Raw genomic sequence first — 24,480 nt, 5'->3', positions numbered from 1 at the left:
CTGCACTGCTGCAGCTGTCTGCCTGCTCCTGGCTCCTCTCTGATGCTGAGACTTTTGCACTGCTGCTGCTCGCTGCCTGCTCCTGGCTCCTCTCTAATGCTGAGACTTTTGCACTGCTGCTGCTCTCTGCCTGCTCCTGGCTCCTCTCTGATGCTGAGACTTCTGCACTGCTGCGGCTGTCTGCCTGCTCCTGGCTCCTCTCTGATGCTGAGACTTCAGCACTGCTGTGGCTGTCTGCCTGCTCCTGGATCCTCTCTGATGCTGATACTTCTGCACTGCTGTGGCTGTCTGCCTGCTCCTGGCTCCTCTCTGATGCTGAGACTTCTGCACTGCTGTGGCTGTCTGTCTGCTCCTGGCTCCTCTCTGATGCTGAGACTTCTGCACTGCTGCGGCTGTCTGCCTGCTCCTGGATCCTCTCTGATGCTGAGACTTCTGCACTGCTGCGGCTGTCTGCCTGCTCCTGGCTCCTCTCTGATGCTGAGACTTCTGCACTGCTGCGGCTGTCTGCCTGGCTCCTCTCTGATGCTGATACTTCTGCACTGCTGCGGCTGTCTGCCTGCTCCTGGCTCCTCTCTGATGCTGAGACTTCTGCACTGCTGCGGCTGTCTGCCTGGCTCCTCTCTGATGCTGAGACTTCTGCACTGCTGCAGCTGTCTGCCTGCTCCTGGCTCCTCTCTGATGCTGAGACTTCTGCACTGCTACGGCTGTCTGCCTGCTCCTGGCTCCTCTCTGATGCTGAGACTTCTGCACTGCTGCGGCTGTCTGCCTGGCTCCTCTCTGATGCTGAGACTTCTGCACTGCTGCGGCTGTCTGCCTGGCTCCTCTCTGATGCTGAGACTTCTGCACTGCTGCGGTTGTCTGCCTGCTCCTGGCTCCTCTCTCATGCTGAGACTTCTGCACTGCTGCAGCTGTCTGCCTGCTCCTGGCTCCTCTCTGATGCTGAGACTTTTGCACTGCTGCTGCTCTCTGCCTGCTCCTGGCTCCTCTCTAATGCTGAGACTTTTGCACTGCTGCTGCTCTCTGCCTGCTCCTGGCTCCTCTCTGATGCTGAGACTTCTGCACTGCTGCGGCTGTCTGCCTGCTCCTGGCTCCTCTCTGATGCTGAGACTTCAGCACTGCTGCGGCTGTCTGCCTGCTCCTGGCTCCTCTCTGATGCTGATACTTCTGCACTGCTGTGGCTGTCTGCCTGCTCCTGGCTCCTCTCTGATGCTGAGACTTCTGCACTGTTGTGGCTGTCTGCCTGCTCCTGGCTCCTCTCTGATGCTGAGACTTCTGCACTGCTGCGGCTGTCTGCCTGCTCCTGGATCCTCTCTGATGCTGAGACTTCTGCACTGCTGCGGCTGTCTGCCTGCTCCTGGCTCCTCTCTGATGCTGAGACTTCTGCACTGCTGCAGCGGTCTGCCTGCTCCTGGCTCTTCTCTGATGCTGAGACTTCTGCACTGCTGCACCTGTCTGCCTGCTCCTGGCTCCTCTCTGATGCTGAGACTTCTGCACTGCTGTGGCTGTCTGCCTGCTCCTGGCTCCTCTCTGATGCTGAGACTTCTGCACTGCTGTGGCTGTCTGTCTGCTCCAGGCTCCTCACTGATGCTGCATGAAGCCATGGGATGGATGGGACATTGTTTTGACAAGCCCACGCAGTATCCAGTAGAGCAGGGGGGAAAGTGCACTCTTCTCCCTTTGCTCTGCTGATTGACAGCAGCATGTTCTGGAGCAGGGGGCAGAACAGGAAAGCACACTCTCCTCCCCTTCCTTTGCTCATTGACCGGAGCAAGTTCTGGAGCAGGGGGAAAAACAGGAAAGGACACTCTCCTCCCCTTCCTCTGCTCATTGACAGCAACATGTTCTGGAGCAGGGGGCAGAACAGTAGCGCACACTCTCCTCCCCTTCCTCTGCTCATTGACCGGAGCAAGTTCTGGAGCAGGGGGGAGAACAGGAAAGCGCACTCTCCTCCCCTTCCTCTGCTGATTGACAGCAGTATGTTCTGGAGCAGGGGGCAGGACAGGAAAGCACACTCTCCTCCCCTTCCTTTGCTCATTGACTGGAGCAAGTTCTGGAGCAGGGGGGAGAACAGGAAAGCACACTCTCCTCCCCTTCCTCTGCTCATTGACTGCAGCATGTTCTGGAGCAGGGGGCAGAACAGAAGCGCACACTCTCCTCCCCTTCCTCTGCTCATTGACCGGAGCAAGTTCTGGAGCAGGGGGGAGAACAGGAAAGCACACTCTCCTCCCCTTCCTCTGCTCATTGACCAGAGCATGTTCTGGAGCAGGGGGGAGAATGGGAAAGTGCACTCTCCTCCCCTTCCTCTGCTCATTGACCGGAGCAAGTTCTGGAGCAGGGGGAGAACAGGAAAGCACACTCTCCTCCCCTTCCTCTGCTCATTGACCAGAGCATTTTCTGGAGCAGGGGGGAGAATGGTAAAATGTACTCTCCTCCCCTTACTCTTCTCATTGACCGGAGCATGTTCTGGAGCAGGGGGGAGAATGGGAAAGCACAATCTCCTCCCCTTCCTCTGCTCATTGACCGGAGCAAGTTCTGGAGCAGGAGGACAACAGGAAAGGACACTCTCCTCCCCTTCCTCTGCTCATTGACTGGAGCATGTTCTGGAGCAGGGGGGAGAACGGGAAAGCACACTCTCCTCCCCTTCCTCTGCTCGTTGACTGGAGCAAGTTCTGGAGCAGGGGGGAGAACAGGAAAGCGCACTCTCCTCCCCTTCCTCTGCTCATTGACCGGAGCATGTTCTGGAGCAGGGGGGAGAATGGGAAAGCACACTCTACTCCCCTTCCTCTGCTCATTGACTGGAGCATGTTCTGGAGCAGGGGGGAGAATGGGAAAGCACTCTCTACTCCCCTTCCTCTGCTCTTTGACCACAGCATGTTCTGGAGCAGGGGGAGAACGGGAAAGCGCACTCTCCTCCCATTGCTCTGTTGATTGGCCAGAGTGCATCATGGGGCAGGGGGGGAGATCGGGAAAGTGCACTCTCCTCCCCTTACTCTGCTCATTGACCGGAGCATGTTCTGGAGCAGGGGGGAGAACAGGAAATGCACTCCCCTTCCTCTGCTCATTGACCGGAGCATGTTCTGGAGCATCGGAAGAATGGGAAAGCACACTCTCCTCCCCATCCTCTGCTCATTGACCGGGGCATGTTCTGGAGCAGGGGGGAGAACAGGAAAGCACACTCCCCTCCCCTTCCTCTGCTCATTGACCGGAGCATGTTCTGGAGCAGGGGGAGAATGGGAAAGTGCACTCTCCTCCCCTTGCCCTGTTGATTGGCCAGAGTGCATCATGGGGCAGGGGGGAGATCGGGAAAGCATACTCTCTTCCTCTTGCTCTGTTGATCAGCCAATGCGCATTCTTGAGAATGGGGGAAAGCGGAAAAGCACTCTCTCCTCCTGTTGCTCTGCTGATTGACCAGAGAGTGTCCTGGACCGGGGGGGATTCGAAAAATCCCACTCTCCTTCCCTTGCTCTGCTGATTTGCCAGAGTACATCCTGGAACAGGGCAGAGAGTGTGAAAGCACACTCTCCTCCCCTTGTTCTGTCCTGCAAGAGCTTGCCCTTTTTTTTTTCTTCTCCTCACTGTCATTGTGCATGAAACACCAAGGACCAACTCGTGAAACACAGGTGCCGCAACACAGTTTTAGAAGCGCTGTTCTAGAGAAGGAATGTGACAAAAGCAAATCAATAGCACATAATGTCTATCATTTTGCATTGTGGTAGAGATATTTCTTTATTTTGGCCCATAATATTTTTATTTTATGATCGTAAAAAAAGTTGGTCAATCTTTCCAGGTTTAAGTAACAACTTTTATGCCTCGCAGATGCTCCTAGGAGGCCAGTGGTGTCATCATTTTGGGAAGCACAAAGTGGGCAGATTGGCATCATTCAGTGCTCAGTTGACAGCGATCCACCCTCCAGGCTGGCCTTGCACTACAGAGACCTGTTGGTGGCTTCTTCTGACTCCTCCGAATCCACAAGTCGCAGAATGAAAATCTCCTCTTCGCAGAATCTGCTGAAGCTGGAGATCAGAGACGTCATGTTGGAGGACGAGGGCTCATATCTCTGCACTGCAGCAAATTCCATCGGGGAGTCACGAGCAACAGTAACATTCACTACGCAAAGTAAGCGGGAGACATCACTGCCTATTTTCACCTCATCTCTTGATAATTTTATATTTAGATTCTCTAGGATACACCGGGCAGATGTATCATGCCTCAAAGGGGAGATGTATCAAGGCTTGGAAAGAGATAAAGTATAGAAGTTGCTAAAAGCAACCAACCAGCTCCTAACTGTCATTTATCTAGCACAGTCTTTTTGAATGAATGTTAGAAGCTGATTGGTTACTTTGGGCAAATATTCCATTGTGCTGCTTCAGGGAAACACGGCCTCCACTCTCATCAGTGACCTCACACTGTCCACAGCTGGGCACAGAACCATAACCAGACAATATACTCAGGACCACCAAGAGATAGATCTGTACCCAGACCTAGAGGGAATTGTGACCAAGGGAGGGAGCATGGCCATTAACTGTATAGGATACCGGGCCAGCTTCACGTATGTGCATGTACAGCGATGGACATGACCATGCCACCTTGGGGGAATGGTTACACCTCCCAAGTAGCCCTGGACCTCCAAACCAGCCCGGTTCTGGGTACCGGCCATCTTCTCTCTGTGCCAGTGAATGTACTGTCCTAGGAAAGATGGAACTCTGATGCCACCCTTCAGTTTGGTGAGAGCAAAAGTAGATAACCTGGGCAAAGACACAAGTGGAACCACCCTAGGTAACTATAATTTGATCACAAACTGCGTTCATTTGCAAGTTACTTTGAAACCAAGTTCAAAGGTTGCAAATGGTTATCTCTTAGCCCCCCACCTCACTGCTCATCGAGGGATGAATGTATCATATGTCTCCATTTGTTTGCAATACATCCCGCCCCTATTCACATTCACCTTTAATATTGGTATGCATGGATACTTACCGGCCGGTACAGCCCATATAAAGCTGTCCCAGAGATGATGTGACTTCTGGGTTTATGAGTCTCTACTGGTAGTTTGTGCATAAAGAAGCCATAGGTTTCTATAGGCAATGCAGATGGCATTGTCTATTGGGCATAAGCTCCGGTGAGTTAAGCTTTGCAGAGTTTACTTCATATGGGCACATCGCAGCTCCATAGACTTCTATGGGGACTGCTGTGCCAAGGATTGAAAGCAGGTATCTCTGATATTGTAGCTTCTGCTGACCTTTTTAATACATATTGTGATCAATATATATTATGGTAAACCACCGTAAAAACAACAGTTTTCTGTGACTTTATCGTATTTTATAGTTTCATCCATCCACAGTACATGTGAGCTCTGAGAACTTAATGTTTGCCCTCTTCTCTTGTTCACTGACAGCCACCAGAATCGTGATCAGCCCCTCTTCAGTGGTCCAGGAAGGACAGGCTGTAAACGTGACCTGTGTGGTGGCCACTGAAGCCTCAGAGGAGACCAGCTACACCTGGTATAAAAATGGGAACAGGTACCTGCCAGGGGCGGTGAGGATGCTGGGGTTCGCCAATGTGACCAGTGAGGACAGAGGAACATATCAATGCGTCGCCCACAGTCACCAGTGGAACAAAAGTTCACCATCTGTTACTTTCAATGTCCTGTGTAAGTAAACAACTGCCAAGTGGTTTGAAATGTTCAAATATCATTAGGGATCCACTTAGGTAGATCCTTTATAACTGAGAATCACTACTGCATTCAGCACACCTTGTAATGGGTAGCTAGGCGGAAGCTGGGGTACCAACCACAGAGGTGGTTATCAAGACAATCCACAATTCAAAACATAAATACTATACAGAGATGGTTAATACTTTATATAGCAATATATATTGGGATCCTTTGCTGTGGAACATATATACGTAATATACCTGCATTATAATCAGTGACAGCAATCAGATTGTGGCACTATGTACAAGAGGGTGGGAAACGTGGTTCATCATAATCCCGGGAGGAATTGGGGAACATTGGGACTGATATTCCCTTTGCAATTTGTAATGTTGGGGAGACTTTTGTCTTGGACTTCTAGCATTACAATGACTAGTATATTGGATTATTCATGCTCTAGATACAGCCATTTGTGTCATCTTCCTTCTCTATATGTTTTATCATCAAAGAGGTTGTATCCTCTTTACAGTGCGTGAGTTCAAAGGATAGAGAACCTCATTCAGAGTAGGTTTTTGCGGCCGCATGGTCGTACTGGAAAAGGGGCCGGATATTCAAATGATGCACTCGCATGTTGCGTCCCTAAGGTCGGATCGTTAGCTGGCCGACCAAGGGGAGGAAGCGGTCGGAACACAAAAAATACGCCCCCAACGCGTACGCATTACACGTCATCTCCGGCCATATAAGGATTAATCGCGAGCATCGGGAACCATCGGAACTGGTCGTAGAGCATAAGGTTGACCATACCCTCTCTTAAGTACTACGATCAGGTCAGTGTACAAACCACCCATGTCACGTGTGCCATGACACTACTTAGTTAATTATGCACTCCCATAAAACGCCGTTCGCATAATTAGGCACGCCTGCGTTCGGATCTCCACTCCCTCGTTTTCAAGCACCTTCCCCTGTTACCACCCACAAACGCCTCAATCTGTCACTCAAACTACCGACCTGGCTGTGTTCAAGGAGAGAGAAATTTCTGATCGTAGCGGCTAGTTTGCGCACGCGCATTGCGAACTTTACGCATGCGCAGTTTAGCGAACATCGATGGCGTACGACGGTGCGGCCGCAACGACCGACTCTGAATGAGGTCCAGAATGCTGTATATTAAAAAAAAAATCAAAGTGGCACAGAGGGTTCAAGTCCGTTTGAATACCCTTTATCTAACCATAGGCAAATGAAATAAGAGGGCTTCCAGGTGCCTGTAAACTCCTCTTTCCCTTGACTTGGTCAGTGGCTCAGAGCATGACCGTATTAGCAGTAGTATAAAATATGATTTTACTAGAGCTGTGGCCGCAACATGCAGCATAGGGGACGGCATGAAGCTGTTGTGCATGCTCATCACCGAATCCAATGGAGACAGACTGTAATGTCGGACTGGCACTCACTTAGATGAGGGCAATGTGAAACTTTACACCAAGTTTGATATATGTAATATCCACCCGCCGACGTTCGTTTCAGCCATAGTTTTGCCTGTCTTCAGGGGCAACACAGATCACTGCTGCAACAGTTATATAGCAATTAAAAAAAAAGCGCCAGAGGCTGTTTGAGGTAATCCTCTAATGTCATAGCAAGTGGTAGCCATCCTTTTACATACTGTACAATGACAGCTTTCTACAGTCCGGTTCGTATAGCTGCAGAATCTGTGGGAATACTGTGGTAACATATAGTTTAAAATGATGCTGAAACATAGTAAAACAAAGTGATTCTACTTAGCAGCAAAAAAAAAAATTAACAGAACAGTATTATAAATTTAGGGGTACAAAAGAGAAACCTATCCACCGACAGAGAAATGTCATCTGACTGCTATACACATCACTGCAGGCCGCAAAAAGACAAGTGAGTGTTATCAATGAAACAGTATCTGAGGGACTAACAGTCCATTTCATATCCGGTAACTCCGTTTTCTTTGAATGCACAATAGCTATAGAGACAGCGGGCGCAGCGGCCACCGTAATCAGGATTATAAACGACAGACGGCGCTGTCAACCAAGGGAACAAATGGCGCTGTTAATAAAGGATGATCTCAGTATAAACTGTTGCCCCACTGTAATTAGGGCATACCGAAGCATCAAGATGGCATTTGAATGGGTAAAAATGGCGGACGAAGCAGCCAGCATGTCACACAAACAGACAGCGCTGTCATACACCTTTACAAATATATCTCACAATAGCAGCATTCTACTGCCCTGCTCGCTTACTGCAGTACCTAGAATCTCTCATTTATTTGGGGGTCCAGCTTTTAGGTTTGCGGCTCCGACTTTACGGAACTTTTTTCCTCGCACTGTCTGAGAGGCCTCCGCTTTAGAATCCTTCAAAAACATTCTCAAGTCTCACTTGTTTACTCACGCATTTCACTAATGTCCCTTTAGTTCCTAAAAATACAACCCAAATGCTTAGTGCTCTTTTCTGTAGAGATTATTTTGTATCTTGTGTTTTTTAAGGCCAAAAGTAAAGCATTTTAAGGTCTTTTTTTTTTTTAGAAAACTGCTATATAAATTACAATATTATTATTAGTAGTATTATTAGTATTTTATTATTATTATTATTATTATTATTATTATTATTATTATTATTATTATCTGTACTACAATAAAGAAAAACGAGTATACAGGTGTATGCCTTAGCCATGTTTTATGTGTATAGTCACAAATAAGTGTAGTACAGTATAAGCTGCTGCCCAACTGCTCGTTTGATTGGTTTATTTTTGTTTTTATGCTCTTTAGATCCCCCAAGAAATATTAACATTAAATCATTTCTAGACACAGAGAATGGCAAGGTAGCAATTGTTCTAGGTGCTGTGGACAGTAACCCGCCGTCAGCAATGTCTCTGTACAAAGATGGCCGCCTCCTGGCTTCCTCCACTGATGCTAGTAGGCCCAGTAAGAGGGTGCATGCCTACTTCTTCCCAGACACATTTAGACTGGAGATCAGGAATGTCCTGACCAGTGATCGAGGGACCTATGTCTTCATTGCCAGTAACACACAGGGGACGGGACGAGGCTCAGTGTTCTTTACTGTTGAAGGTAAGCTAGAGGTATCAGTCACGCGATACCTATAGAGGGCGCATTATTCCTGATAATACATAAATGGTGCATCATCTATATAATAGTCGAGAATAGCAAGTCCTGAGATTGACATGTGCCCCTACTAACGCCTATTACTGCTGAACATAGCAGCCTCCAGGGGGACCTGGCCGTGTGGAAGATGGGGGGTGGGATATAGATGTGGGTAGTGGGAGACAGGGATATCAGTTACCACCAGTTCCACATTCTGATGGTATCAAAAGGACATTAAACATGACAATAATATGAGATATTAAAGTTGTGGCACCTTGTAACACGTACCTAGCAATACTACTCACAAATGTTTCCAAGCCATAGGAATGGGATAGTCTATGAAAGTTAAGCCAGTCAGACTATGATCTTAATTGTGACTTCTTTATAACCTTTCCACAGGAGCCCGAGTCCTTGTCAGCCCATCCACGGAGCTTCAGGAGGGGCAGTCGGTCACGCTGACTTGTGATGTTGTAGATGGTTCCCAAGCTGTGACTGGCTACACCTGGCATAAAAATGGCAGATGGTACCAAGAAGGGTCTGGGGCTTCCCTTGGGTTTCAGGGAGTAACTAGCAGTGATGCCGGCTCCTACTCCTGCACAGCCCACAGCGCTGAGGGTTCCAGGCCATCTCCACCAGTCTCTCTGTCTGTGCTATGTGAGTACTCCGAGGTCCCACCAGAATGTACTAACATTAGTAGTGAGAGATTGCATTTAGTTATTCAGGTAATGTAGGTACAGAGCCCTACAGGCAGTCTAATAGCTTCATCAGTTTGTTCTAGCCTGGATTTCCACATAAGGAAGCAAAGCATGGGCTTGAGTTTGTCCCCTAAGATCATGGGCTCAAGATGATGGGATCTCCCCATTCCATGCAATGGAAATTGTTCTTGAGTTCTAGACCAGGTATTGGAATTATTTTTCCGATACTTTGCTCTGTTCAGTGTTCATACCAGTGACTTCGTGAGTGTACATGCTACTTCTGCAAATGAATTAGCTAGAACTTTGCAAACTCCAGTAATTGGCCTAGAGAAGATAACAGACAGGCATATCTGCAACACGCGGGGTTTGTAGACTGAAGGGAATAGGTGGCTGAGGGAACAGGGTGGCTCTAGAAAATCATTCCATTTACCATTGTGTGTCCTCGGGCAGAAGCAGAGATGAATGGCTGTCGGCCGAGCGTACAGTATATTGTGGATTTTCGCACTGCACATGCTGTGGAGCTTACACTAGTACTGTGATGCATTGGCGTGCACAATTTAGTCATACTTACTGACTTTGTAGAACATCTTTTTCCAGGAGCAGGCTGGAGAGCTCCTGCAGCAGGCTGAATCTGGGGGGGGGCCAGACTGGTGACATAATTAGGCCCTTACTCTGAAAAGTCCACGATTCCCGTGTCTGCAAGGAGGGGGCGGAGCTAAATGCCACAAAACGTGCCGTTTAGCCCCACCCCCTCCTCGTGGGACCCGCAAATTCCTCGTTAAATCTCCCCATCTTGCCCGCTTCACTAGGAAGTGGGCATCATGCGATAGGTCTGCTTACACTTACGGGGGTGCAGGGGGGTTACCCGAAAAATCATGAGCCTCCCACGACTTCCGGGAGTGTAGGCAAGTATGAATTTAGTCACATTTCCTTTTGGGTTCTATCATGTAAGCGGAGTTCACAGAGGATGCAGACTAAGCAGAGCTGTGTATAACACGTAAGTATTACTGTTTCCAGTGTGCATCTCAGGGATAGGGCTGTGATAGGGAGCAATGAGTAAAAACAAAGAGTACTCCTGATTAATAAATGTAGTTTGGTAAAATCTAAGACTATGGCCCGTATTCAATTTGGAGCGAAAAGCCGATGATGTCATTTCGCCAGGCGGAAAAGTATCGCCGTATTCAATTTGAAAGACTTTCCGCCTAGGCAGAAAGTCAAGTGCAATGTAATAGGCAAAAAAGTATCGCCTATGAATAGCAGGCGGAAAAAAGTGCAGAATTGGGGTTTTGGGGAGCAACGTTGTGGGAACCCTCGTGCAGCCTTCAGACAGTCCCCCAAAGGTAATCTATGTCAAAAAAAAAAAAAACACTTGACACCCCAAAAAATCACTTTGAATTTTAGGGCGAAAAAAAAAAGTGTTGGGGGACAAAGTTAAAAACTAGCGAACTTGACTCTGGGAGGGGTCCCCAAGTATGCCCCAGGTGTTTTTATCATTGCAGGTGCTTGTGGATTTTTCACGATTTTTTCAACTTCACTTTTTCAACTTTAAATATGCTGACCCCCATTTCAAGTTCCCCAAATTTGCTGGGATAAGTTATTTTCTGCAAAAAATACTCCTGAATACTATTCTGCTTCAGGTATACAAAAATGCTATTTAGCAGCTATTGAGCCCATTTAAAAACACCAAATACCTTCAGCAAGCCAAATCGGGGGTATTATAGGGAACCCCCATGTCAGAGTGATACTTTTCCGCCTGCAAAACACGCGATGTAGGGCGAAAAAGTCAGAGAGGCAAAAAAGTAATGCGGCTCAGCTCAAACTGAATACGGGATTATGGGGTAAATTTACTAAAGTGAGAGTTTTTTAGAACTGGAGATGTTGCCCATAGCAACCAATCAGATTCTACTTAACTTTTATCTAGCACCTTCCAGAGGATAATAGCTAGAATCTGATTGGTTGCTATGGGCAACATCTCCACTTCTATAAACCCAGCACTTTAGTCAGTTTAACCCTAATAATTATATTTAAACATGAAAAATAACTGGAATATGTTCTGCGAGAGTGAGGGGAAAATGTTCTATCTTCTGTTGGATCTTTGTTGCTGTATTCCATTATAATCAATTACAGCCCTTTCCAACTCTGACTGTTAGGAAAGATGGCTGATAAAATGGTGGGGGTCAGACGTTGGTTAGAGGCAGATAGCTTATAGTTATTTTCCACACTTGGGGGCTCACTTAGAGGTTGATCCGTGTGTTTATTTTGTATATGTCATGGACTATCGTACTGCATATGTGCACTACAATGCATACGCAAGTATCCGAATCTAGATTTTGTATTAATATACAGTATGTATATATATATATATATATATATATATATATATATTTATTATTACGGTCATGTACATATTTATATATTGGCTTAGTTACATGAGCTAAGATGGGTAAGGGATAGAACAAGGGGAGGGTCCTGCCTTACATAAAGTGGAATGGTAGCAGTGGTGGCACTGGGGAGACACGAAGGGGGGAGAGACATATTGGGAATGGTGGTGTGTTTATTTTTATCTGTAAACATGGTAAATGCCACTGTCTTCCTTTAATATTATGGCTTTGTTCCTATTTGTGTATCTGACCACATTACAACATACTATTGTACTAAAAAAAAAATTACTAACACTTATTACACCTTACACGTGCAAATCCTATGTGTCTGTCCACCTAAGTAATACTCTTTTTTGGAGCTTGTCGTATGCAGGCGCAAGTACATGTATGGTTTTTCTTGTGTGTAGCTGTTTCTATGTACGCCAAAGGCACATATGCAGATCCACCACCAAATGAGCTCCATTTTGTACAGTGTAGGCGACATATCTGTCGGTTCATCCCATGTTTTCAAAAGAATGTTGTTTCTTATCTTATTTTGACAATAGATCCACCGAGGAACCTGTCACTGACGGCTTACTTAGAGGTGCTGGGGAGGCAGCTGGGAGTCATACTGTGCAGTGCGGACAGCGAGCCTCCCTCGCACATGTCTCTTCTGAAAGGGAAGGAAGCACTGACCCCAACCAGCTCTCCCGATTCTCCCCCACGGGTCACACTCTCAGCTTCTCGCAACGTTCTGAGACTGGAAATCAGAGACATCACGGTGGACGACCAGGGGGAATATACTTGTCAGGCGAATAATTCCCTTGGCATGTCAATAAGATCCATACACTTCTCTGTTCAAAGTAAGTAGGGGGCAGGGATTGTACCCTTACCCCAAATTCCAAACCAACCAGTCCAAATGAACAAATAATGTTTACATGTCTAATTTATTATTATTAATATTATTACAATATGTAAAGCTTTAACAATTCACCACCACTATTCAAATGAAACTAAAGTGTGGGTATCAAATAAAGTTTTTTCTTTTATCTGTCTTCTCCGGTGCAATCATCTGACACCAGTCACATGATGCTGTCATGGGGGCCGGGCATAGAGGTCTACACGTGATCTCTCACTGTAACAAATAGGATCTTTCAACGGAATGGGTTTGCATTGCAGGCGGCTGTTTCAACAAGTAATGTTACATACACTCAGTGTCAGACTGGGGCATGAAGGGCCCACTGGAGGAAGACAGTGGTAGGGGCCCAGGCTTAAAGGGTGTGGCCAGCCTACAGATTGGTGTGGCCAGCCACCACAAAGGCTTGCCTAAACATTATTGAGGACATAGCTTTTAGACAACATGGATACTACAGTGCATGGTCTGTTCATCCATGTTCCTGCTCTACCAGGTAACTGACTCTGTAATAGAGTAACAAAGTATAATTGAACTTGACATTAGAAAGGGAGGTGGGCCCACAGGTAGTGGGGCCCACCGGGGATTTCCCCTGTACCCTTGTGGTCCAGTCCGACCCTGCATACACTCTAGTCCTGATTTAGAGGCGCACTCATGTCTGCTTTCTGAATGGATCTCGCAATTTTCATCAACTGCGCATGCATCGAAGCCTGCATACGCCACATTCATCAACAATGGGATGAGTTATACCCATCTCTGCTGCAACCTCACTTGCGGGTGTAACCAGGTGGCAGCTAGATGCACATACGTTAGCAATTGTTCCGTGGGTGCGCCGTGGGCGTGTAGACGGAAATGCCGGCTATTCAGACGGATCACTTTCAACAAGAATAGGCCAGGTGCAAATGAGCGCTGATAATGATGACAGCTACTTTAGCAAGCGGAGGATAGGTGTAGTGGGGACACATTGATGCTGCCAGCATGCACAATGCGGCCGTGGATGCAGCAGAATTGTGCAGGATTCTGAATGAGGCCCTCTGTGCGAGAATGCAAATAACATATGAAACAAGATAGGCAGCCATTTGTTGATGTATTGGTGCCCGTGAGTCTATTATTCCTACATTAGAAAAAGAAGAAAAATTCCACAGAGATGAATCAAGACCTTAAAGTATATGTTAATGTTAGTAACCAGGACTGGGCATCCGCAATCTACGGAAGGCGTTTGTGTGATCGCAGTAGTTAGGACACTCCATATATTGAGGGTTTTTCTCGCTTGTGTTCCAGCTGCGAGAGTCTTGGTCAATCCTTATGAGAAGATACGTGAAGGCCACTCGGTGAATCTGACATGCGAGGTTCCCAGAATGGACAATGCAACGTACACCTGGTACAAGAACAACAAGTGGCTCCATGAGGGTCCCGAGAAGTCTCTAGTGCTTCCCAACGTGTCCAGCTCAGACACAGGCTCCTACCACTGCCTGGTCAAGCACAGGAGAGGGAACAGAGTCTCCCCCCTGGTTGGAATAAATGTTCTGTGTAAGATCCATTTGTGTGATGTTGTAACGTGTTGTCTAAACTCAACATACTGTAACCTGAAAATATGAACTTTATACAATATATAAAGGATGTATGGAAGTGTTTGGCTTTACACACACTTTTATTTTAGCTTATCTGGAAGGTGTTATAGATTACCCACTTTGCCTATAAATAGAATTCTCCATAATGAGAAGTAATGTGAGCACGGTCATACTTTGCGTAATATGAACAGTTGTGATATTCCAGACCTTGCGTTCTAGATGGCCCCAGGCATCTGGTGATGTCCTCATTCTTAGAGATGCACGGGAGAGAGAAAGGAGTCATTCTGTGCAGAGCGGACAGCGATCCCCCATCTACCATTGGCCTTTACCGGAATGACGTCCTTCTGGGCAGCTCAGCACTAACGGGGGCTGACCGGGGGCATAAGTACCGGTCCTCTGCTTCATACAACCAGCTAAGGCTGGAGATCAGAGACCTCACAGATGGGGACTCCGGGAGCTATAGCTGTACTGCCAGCAACTCATTGGGCACCACGAGGTCATCCTTAGTCTTCAATGTGAAGGGTAAGATTTCCATGTAGACTTTTATTCTCAATGTGAATTGTGATGATGTTACTTTTTTCTATCACATATATTATACCAAATGTATACTTTTTTTTATTATTATTATTATTATTATTATTATTATTATTATTATTGTTGTAAATAATAACAACAAAAGTTTTCTTACAGGCTCATCCTTCATCTCACATATGTCACGTTACTATTATGGCTATTATTCTCCCTATACATTGTCCCTCCCTGTGTCTCATGTACTTTCTCTTCATTGCTATACTCACCTATGGTGCCTGTTATGCTCCCTGTCCAGTGGGCTCCTCCTGTGTCTCACAGTATAGTACCGGCCTTTTGTCGCTATCCTGCCTACGGTCTCACATTACTCACCTATTGCCCCAGTCATGTCTTCTGTACGTTTCTCTCACCTGTGTCTCACACTACAATACTTACCTGTATGCCAAGCACAAAGCTGCCTAAGGAAGATGTAAGTACGAGAGGCGCCTGTTGTTCCAAGCTAACATGTATGTACCAAGAAGGTAAACTAGGGGCCTGATTCAGAGCCGTTCGCTATTTGTGGTCGCTCGTTTAAAAACAAGCTGTGGCTATTCAAATGATCCGTACGCACATTGCAGTCTGTTCACACCTCTAAGTCTGAACGAGCGAGCAAAACATACGCTCGTTTATTTGTTAAAAACGCCCCCTGGCCGCTCGCATCCTACGTCATGTCCGCTATTTATTAGATTAATCGAGTACATCGACCAGCGTATGAACTGCTCGCTATTCTTGTGGTTGGTGTTTGCTACCACAAATTTGCGAGCAGTTCTGGCTATAAAATAACCCAGTGACGTGGTCAATGACGCTGCTGTTTTAAATATGCACACCCATAAAACGCCCGTTTTGACCTTTAAGCACGCCTGCGTTCGGATCTCCACTCCCCATTTTCAAACACCTTCTCATGTTACCACCCACATACGCCTCATTCTGTCACTCAAAATAGCAGGCCCTCGCTATATTGCGTACCAACGATTTTCGGCCGCACTGACTGGTTCGCGCATGCGTACTAAAAACCGTACGCATGCGCAGATGTGCAAACATCGCTCGGAACGAGCGTACTGCCGCTAACGAGCGGCTCTGAATGAGGGCCTAGGAATTAAAAGGGACCTGTGCATAGATGTCGCGTGTTATAATATGTACAGCATTTTTTATTTATTTCTCATGTTGTGAAATGTTTGGCAAGATGAAAGTTAAACTTGTGTTTGAATCCTCGCTCTCGTCATTTCTCCATTTACACAGACGGAGAATCTCAGACATATATGATCATTTCCTGGCTGGCTATAGTATGTGTCCTGCTGCTGGTTACTGGGATCATTGTACATCGGCACTGGAAGACGTAAGTAATGAGACTGAGATAGGTAACCTGCATCACACAGGCCTCTTCTATGTATCACTAATGGGCACAGGAGCAAAGTTACAGCATATTGCCTCTGTATGGATGATGCATCACACAGACCTCTTCTATGTATCACTGATAGGCTCAGGAGCAAAGTTATAGTATATTGCCTCTGTATGGATGATGCATCACACAGACCTCTTCTATGTATCACTGATAGGCTCAGGAGCAAAGTTATTGTATATTGCCTCTGTATGGCTGATGCAGCACACAGGTCTCTTCTATGTATCACTAATGGGCACAGGAGCAAAGTTACAGCATATTGCCTCTGTATGGATGATGCAGCACACAGGCCTCTTCTATGTATCACTGATAGGCTCAGGAGCAAAGTTATAGTATATTGCCTCTGTATGGCTGATGCAGCACACAGGTCTCTTCTATGTATCACTAATGGGCACAGGAGCAAAGTTACAGCATATTGCCTCTGCATGGATGATGCATTACACAGACCTCTTCTATGTATCGCTGATAGGCTCAGGAGCAAAGTTATAGTATATTGCCTCTGTATGGCTGATGCAGCACACAGGTCTCTTCTATGTATCACTAATGGGCACAGGAGCAAAGTTACAGCATATTGCCTCTGCATGGATGATGCAGCACACAGGCCTCTTCTATGTATCATTGATGGGCACAGGAGCAAAGTTACAGCATATTGCCTCTGTATGGATGATGCAGCACACAGGCCTCTTCTATGTATCACTGATGGGCACAGGAGCAAAGTTACAGCATATTGCCTCTGTATGGATGATGCAGCACACAGGCCTCTTCTATGTATCACTGATAGGCTCAGGAGCAAAGTTACAGCATATTGCCTCTGTATGGATGATGCAGCACACAGGTCTCTTCTATGTATCACTGATGGGCACAGGAGCAAAGTTACAGCATATTGCCTCTGTATGGATGATGCAGCACACAGGTCTCTTCTATGTATCACTGATGGGCACAGGAGCAAAGTTACAGCATATTGCCTCTGTATGGATGATGCAGCACACAGGCCTCTTCTATGTATCACTGATGGGCTCAGGAGCAAAGTTATAGTATATTGCCTCTGTATGGCTGATGCAGCACACAGGTCTCTTCTATGTATCACTAATGGGCACAGGAGCAAAGTTACAGCATATTGCCTCTGCATGGATGATGCATCACACAGACCTCTTCTATGTATCACTGATAGGCTCAGGAGCAAAGTTATAGTATATTGCCTCTGTATGGCTGATGCAGCACACAGGTCTCTTCTATGTATCACTAATGGGCACAGGAGCAAAGTTACAGCATATTGCCTCTGCATGGATGATGCAGCACACAGGCCTCTTCTATGTATCACTGATGGGCACAGGAGCAAAGTTACAGCATATTGCCTCTGTATGGATGATGCAGCACACAGGCCTCTTCTATGTATCACTGATAGGCTCAGGAGCAAAGTTACAGCATATTGCCTCTGTATGGATGATGCAGCACACAGGTCTCTTCTATGTATCACTGATGGGCACAGGAGCAAAGTTACAGCGTATTGCCTCTGTATGGATGATGCAGCACACAGGTCTCTTCTATGTATCACTGATGGGCACAGGAGCAAAGTTACAGCATATTGCCTCTGTATGGATGATGCAGCACACAGGCCTCTTCTATGTATCACTGATGGGCTCAGGAGCAAAGTTACAGCATATTGCCTCTGTATGGTTGATGCAGCACACAGGTCTCTTCTATGTATCACTGATGGGCACAGGAGCAAGGTTACAGCATATTGCCTCTGTATGGATGATGCATCACACAGGCCTCTTCTATGTATCACTGATGGGCACAGGAGCAAAGTTACAGTGTATTGCCTCTGTATGGATGATGCAGCACACAGGCCTCTTCTATGTATCACTGATAGGCTCAGGAGCAAAGTTACAGCGTATTTCCTCTGTATGGATGATGCAGCACACAGGCCTCTTCTATGTATCACTGATGGGCACAGGAGCAAAGTTACAGCGTATTGCCTCTGTATGGATGATGCAGCACACAGGTCTCTTCTATGTATCACTGATGGGCACAGGAGCAAAGTTACAGCATATTGCCTCTGTATCGATGATGCAGCACACAGGACTCTTCTATGTATCACTGATGGGCACAGGAGCAAAGTTACAGCATATTGCCTCTGTATGGTTGATGCAGCACACAGGTCTCTTCTATGTATCACTGATGGGCACAGGAGCAAGGTTACAGCATATTGCCTCTGTATGGATGATGCATCACACAGGCCTCTTCTATGTATCACTGATGGGCACAGGAGCAAAGTTACAGCGTATTGCCTCTGTATGGATGATGCAGCACACAGGCCTCTTCTATGTATCACTGATGGGCACAGGAGCAAAGTTACAGTGTATTGCCTCTGTATGGATGATGCAGCACACAGGTCTCTTCTATGTATCACTGATGGGCACAGGAGCAAGGTTACAGCATATTGCCTCTGTATGGATGATGCATCACACAGGCCTCTTCTATGTATCACTGATGGGCACAGGAGCAAAGTTACAGCATATTGCCTCTTTATGGATGATGCAGCACACAGGCCTCTTCTATGTATCACTGATAGGCTCAGGAGCAAAGTTACAGCATATTGCCTCTGTATGGATGATGCAGCACACAGGTCTCTTCTATGTATCACTGATGGGCACAGGAGCAAAGTTACAGCATATTGCCACTGTATGGATGATGCAACACACAGGCCTCTTCTATGTATCACTGATGGGCACAGGAGCAAAGTTACAGCATATTGCCACTGTATCATACTTGCTGACAATCAGCTCCAGCCTTCCAGGAGGGAGCTGATTGTCGGCTAACAGTGGGGGGCGGCAACCGGCCAGTGACATCACATTGGAGGTGGGGTCGGCCATTGACATCACATTGGTGGTGGGGCCGACCATTGACAGCACATTGGGGGTGGGGCCGCATGACCACGTCATTGTGGCCCTGCCCCCTCTTCACAATTCCATTATTTTTGGCATTGTGAAGCAGAGGGCATGGCCATGATGATGCGATTCAGCGCAAATCGCGTCATTGGCCCCCCCAGGGGTTTCTAGTTTTTTCTGGGGGGAGGTCGGGAGGGTCACAGGCTTCCGGGAGGCTTGCCTGCCTTTCCGGGGGGCCGGGAGCGGCACCCGAAAATAGGGTGGCCCCGGCCAAATCGGGAGGGTAGGCAAACCTGTACTGTATGGATGATGCAGCACACAGGCCTCTTCTATGTATCACTGATGGGCACAGGAGCAAAGTTATAGTATATTGCCTCTGTATAGATGATGCAGCACACAGGCTTCTTCTATGTATCACTGATGGGCACAGGAGCAAAGTTATAGTATATTGCCTCTGTATGGATGATGCAGCACACAGGCTTCTTCTATGTATCACTAATGGGCACAGGAGCAAAGTTACAGCATATTGCCTCTGTATAGATGATGCAACACACAGGCCTCTTCTATGTATCACTGATGGGCACAGGAGCAAAGTTATAGTATATTGCCTCTGTATGGATGATGCAGCACTGAACCCTTAGGGGCTGATCCTTAGTCACACGCAATGTGTCTGTGATACAATCTTCCAGCCCTGGGCCTGATTCTGAGATTTACGCTAATGTAATCGCAACGGCAAACTCTTACGGATCGCAGGTGTTAAAATATGCTAATACCTTCCAAAACACAGCCGAGCATAGGGCCGCCCATTGCCGCCTTCTCACATCCATCCGTGGATGTACAACTGCTTAAACATCGGTAACATAGACGCAGATCGGGCAGCCATGCAGCATGTAAGACAGGTTTGACCAGCCCCAAACACTGACACGCTGAGAGCCCATGAAGCATCATGTAAATGGTCAAAGACTCCTGCATTTTTGTAAACAAATCCCCCGTTACTTACCCCAAACTCTGACTACCAGTCACTCAACTTGCGAGTGAATCCTCTGGGTGAGAGTAATCACAATGCAATCTAGTGCAGCTTTCACAAATGCGCAATGGCTAACAATCGCTCAATCTGCGTAAATATCAGCATTGCATAAATCTCTAAATCAGGCCCCGGTACATGTCCATTTCCCGAGCTATTGTGCAGTCTCTGTATTACACAGCATTTATGAAAAAAGAGGTGGGACAATGATAGTGAATTCTCGTTGCTCCGCGTTGTGCTATTGGGGTAGGAGTGGGAAGATTTAAGGAATCTGCCTGTAAAATATACACAGTTCCATAACTAAATCCAACCACCCAATACTGCTGCATCATCCAATCACCCAATACTGCAGCATCATCCAATCACCCAATACTGCTGCATCATCCAACCACCCAATACTGCTGCATCATCCAACCACCCAATACTGCTGCATCATCCAACCACCCAATACTGCTGCATCATCCAACCACCCAATACTGCTGCATCATCCAACCACCCAACTGCTGCATCATCCAACCACCCAACTGCTGCATCATCCAACCACCCAATACTGCTGCATCATCCAATCACCCAATACTGCTGCATCATCCAATCACCCAATACTGCTGCATCATCCAATCACCCAATACTGCTGCATCAAACAATAACCCAATACTGCTGCATCATCCAATCACCCAATACTGCTGCATCAAACAATAACCCAATACTGCTGCATCATCCAATCACCCAATACTGCTGCATCATCCAGTCACCAAATACTGCTGCATCATCCAATCACCCAATACTGCTGCATCATCCAACCACCCAATACTGCTGCATCATCCAATCACCAAATACTGCTGCATCATCCAACCACCCAATACTTCTGCATCATCCAACCACCAAATACTGCTGCATCATCCAACCACCCAATACTGCTGCATCATCCAATCACCCAAAACTGCTGCATCATCCAACCACCCAATACTGCTGCATCATCCAATCACCCAATACTGCTGCATTATCCAATCACCCAATACTGCTGCATCATCCAATAACCCAATACTGCTGCATCATCCAATCACCCAATATTGCTGCATCATCCAATCACCCAATACTGCTGCATCATCCAGTCACCCAATACTGCTGCATCATCCAATCACCCAATACTGCTGCATCATCCAACCACCCAATACTGCTGCTTCATCCAATCACCCAATACTTCTGCATCATCCAATCACCCAATACTGCTACATCATCCAACCACCCAATACTGCTGCTTCATCCAATCACCCAATACGTCTGCATCATCCAATCACCCAATACTGCTGCATCATCCAACCACCCAATACTGCTGCATCATCCAATCACCCAATACTGCTGCATCAAACAATCACCCAATACTGCTGCATCATCCAATCACCCAATACTGCTGCATCATCCAGTCACCCAATATTACTGCATCATCCAATCACCCAATACTGCTGCATCATCCAATCACCCAATATTACTGCATCATCCAATTACCCAATACTGCTGCATCATCCAATCACCCAATACTGCTGCATCATCCAGTCATCCAATACTGCTGCATCATCCAATCACCCCATAATGCTGCATCATCCAATCACCCAATACTGCTGCATCATCCAGTCATCCAATACTGCTGCATCATCCAATCACCCAATACTGCTGCATCATCCAATCACCCAATATTACTGCATCATCCAATCACCCAATATTACTGCATCATCCAATCACCCAATACTGCTGCATTATCCAGTCATCCAATACTGCTGCATCATCCAACCACCCAATACTGCTGCATCATCCAATCTGCTCTTTACACTTTACACACTTATGTATCTTACATTTTGCAGGATCAGGGAGAAGTATATGAGGAAAACCCACAAAGAATGTTTAGAGCTGGACAACAAGGAAATGTCACAGGTACAGTAGCGATGCAATTAGAGGACTCAGTAATGAGCTGCATACACAGGGACTGATGCAGAGATGAACACAGCCCATCTGCGGAGCGTACCTTATTTGTTTCCGCCCTGCGCATGCACCGGTACAAAAGCGCCTGCAACTACGGGAGATGCAGAATAATACGCAAACCAAATGCATCTCCACTTGCGACTAAAGGGAAAACTTGGTTGTAACAGAGACTTCTCATGCAGCGAGGGCGCGCTGTGGATTGTGGTGATGGAACTTACGGGCTGTGCAGAGCTGCGCGCACACGGAGATAAACCTGATCCTGGAAGAATATTCTGCACAGTGCGCCCTGATAATGATAACAGCTATAGCGCCGGGCGTACAGATGGCGGCGGTCGGGCCGTAGAGATGCGCACAACTCAGACTATGAATGACTATGCACATTTAGGGCCTGATTCAGAGCCGGACGCTCTGACAAGAGCGCTCGCTCTGAATCAGGGCCGTCCTACCATCGCGACCATCGGGCTTGCGACGAGACCCTTGCGGTAGGGTCTCGTTGGCCGCAAGCCCGGCCCCTAGTGATGTCAGTAGGGCCGGACCCAGACGGTAGGAGTTCCCATGGGAACGCCTCCATCTGGGCAGCCACGCCCCCGGCATGCCCACCAAAGGGGGCGTGTTGTCAGTCACCATCGACAGCACGCCCCCTTTGGTGCGAGACCCATAACGACGGCATGGCCATCATTATTCGGGTCTCGCACATGCGCACGACGGAGCAGCCTCCGTCGTGCGCATGCGCACTTGGGCAACATCGACCCGCTTGCAAGCGCTCAGCACTCGTGAGCGGGTCTGAATCAGGCCCTTAGTTCCATACGCATAATGCGGGAGCAATTACGGCCGGCTTGCGTCCAGCCCTGCACCAGTCCAGAAATGACGGTGTTCTGTGTAATGTTGGGTATTTCTATTAGACGTCCATTAAATGTTGATTTGTTTTTTTATTGTTTCCTAGAATTTAAATTCTCTAGAACAGGTACCAGAATGACTTATTCAGCTGGGCATGGCGTCATCCGGAGTCACTAAGATCTGCCGGGCTGGATGGGAAAAATAACATTATACAATATATCCTGTAAATATTCTGATGGCCACAACAGGAAGACCTGCGACAAATCACCAACGCGTTATGTACTGCAGCCAATATATATACAAGTGCCCCTATGGATGGTTATTTTGCCTGTCTGTATTCACTCTCCCGGAGAAGGACTAAACTGCATGGCGGCTGATATTGCTCTTATATTATATGGACATTGTCATATTTGTTTCATGAACTGGAACTGAAAACAAAATAAAAAGCAAATAATTCCCATCACTATAATAAATTACTAACTCAAAGACGTTACAGTCATTAAAAAAAAGCAGGAAACACTGGCCCTCATTCAGAGCCGCTCGTAAGCGGCCGTTCGCTCGTTCCGAGCGATGTTCGCACATCTGCGCATGCGTATGGATTGTAATACGCATGTGCGCACCAGTCAGTGTGACCGAAAATTGTTTGTTCGCTAAATAATGAATGCCTGCTATTTTGAGTGACAGGAGAAGGCGTATGTGGGTGGTAACAGGGGAAGGTGCTTGAAAACGGGGAGTGGAATTCAGAACGCAGGCGTGCTTAAAGGTCAAAACGGGCGTTTTATGGGTGTGCATAATTAATACAGCAGCGTCATTGACCATGTCACTTGGTTTTTTTTATAGTCAGAACTGCTCGCAAAATAGCGGTAGGAAAAACCAGCCACAAGAATAGCGAGCAGTTCATACGCTGGTCGATGTACTCGATTAATCTATTAAATAGCGGACATGATGTAGGATGCGAGCGGCCAGGGGGCGTATTTTTCAAAATTACGACCGCAAGTTTTGTTCGCTCGTTCAGACATAGAGGCATGAACAGACCGCAAAGAGCGAACGGTTCATTTGAATAGCCACCCCTATTTTCTGAACGAACGACCGCAAATAGCGTCCGGCTCTGAATCAGGCCCTCTATTCCTATGTCAGAATGTTGGGGAATATCCTATAATGTGCTATAACAATGGACCCTATACTGTACTAAAACAATGGGTAATATACTGCACTATAACAAGTTTCCTAGACACCAAGGAAAGTAAAGGGTCCTAGCTGATATAATGAAGACTGGTCATGATGATATCCATTGGGCCAGTTTTAATGGCCAGTGAGATAGTAAATAACAGAGGCGATTGGATTTTTTAGTTAATGCTCAGCCACGATGTAAATAGCTACAAAGTCTGCTCCATATGTAAATGTAACATGTCATTGACTAAGAGATATTAGCAAAATGATCCAATGGTCCTTGAGAAATGACTGTATATAACCGGTGATTGGC

At 46.9% G+C, this 24,480-nt stretch overlaps 1 protein-coding gene across 1 annotated transcript in view; it reads left to right on the top strand.

Annotated features, from left to right (window-relative positions):
- SIGLEC1 (sialic acid binding Ig like lectin 1) overlaps positions 1-23,450 on the top strand; it is a 79,049-nt gene extending 55,599 nt beyond the window's left edge. The window contains exons 13-22 of the mRNA XM_088463866.1: positions 3,817-4,116; positions 5,393-5,647; positions 8,431-8,730; positions 9,163-9,417; positions 12,385-12,681; positions 14,013-14,261; positions 14,522-14,824; positions 16,109-16,205; positions 22,043-22,112; positions 23,104-23,450. Of these exons, the coding sequence (XP_088319992.1) occupies positions 3,817-4,116; positions 5,393-5,647; positions 8,431-8,730; positions 9,163-9,417; positions 12,385-12,681; positions 14,013-14,261; positions 14,522-14,824; positions 16,109-16,205; positions 22,043-22,112; positions 23,104-23,136 (2,159 nt within the window). The 3' untranslated portion in view covers positions 23,137-23,450. The remainder of the gene's footprint in view (positions 1-3,816; positions 4,117-5,392; positions 5,648-8,430; positions 8,731-9,162; positions 9,418-12,384; positions 12,682-14,012; positions 14,262-14,521; positions 14,825-16,108; positions 16,206-22,042; positions 22,113-23,103) is intronic.
- The last annotated feature ends 1,030 nt before the right edge of the window (positions 23,451-24,480 follow it).

Source organism: Taudactylus pleione, unplaced genomic scaffold, assembly GCF_031769625.1.
Source record: "Taudactylus pleione unplaced genomic scaffold, aTauple2 ptg001476l, whole genome shotgun sequence".
Lineage (NCBI taxonomy): Eukaryota > Metazoa > Chordata > Amphibia > Anura > Myobatrachidae > Taudactylus > Taudactylus pleione.
This window is presented reverse-complemented; position numbering and strand designations above follow the sequence as displayed.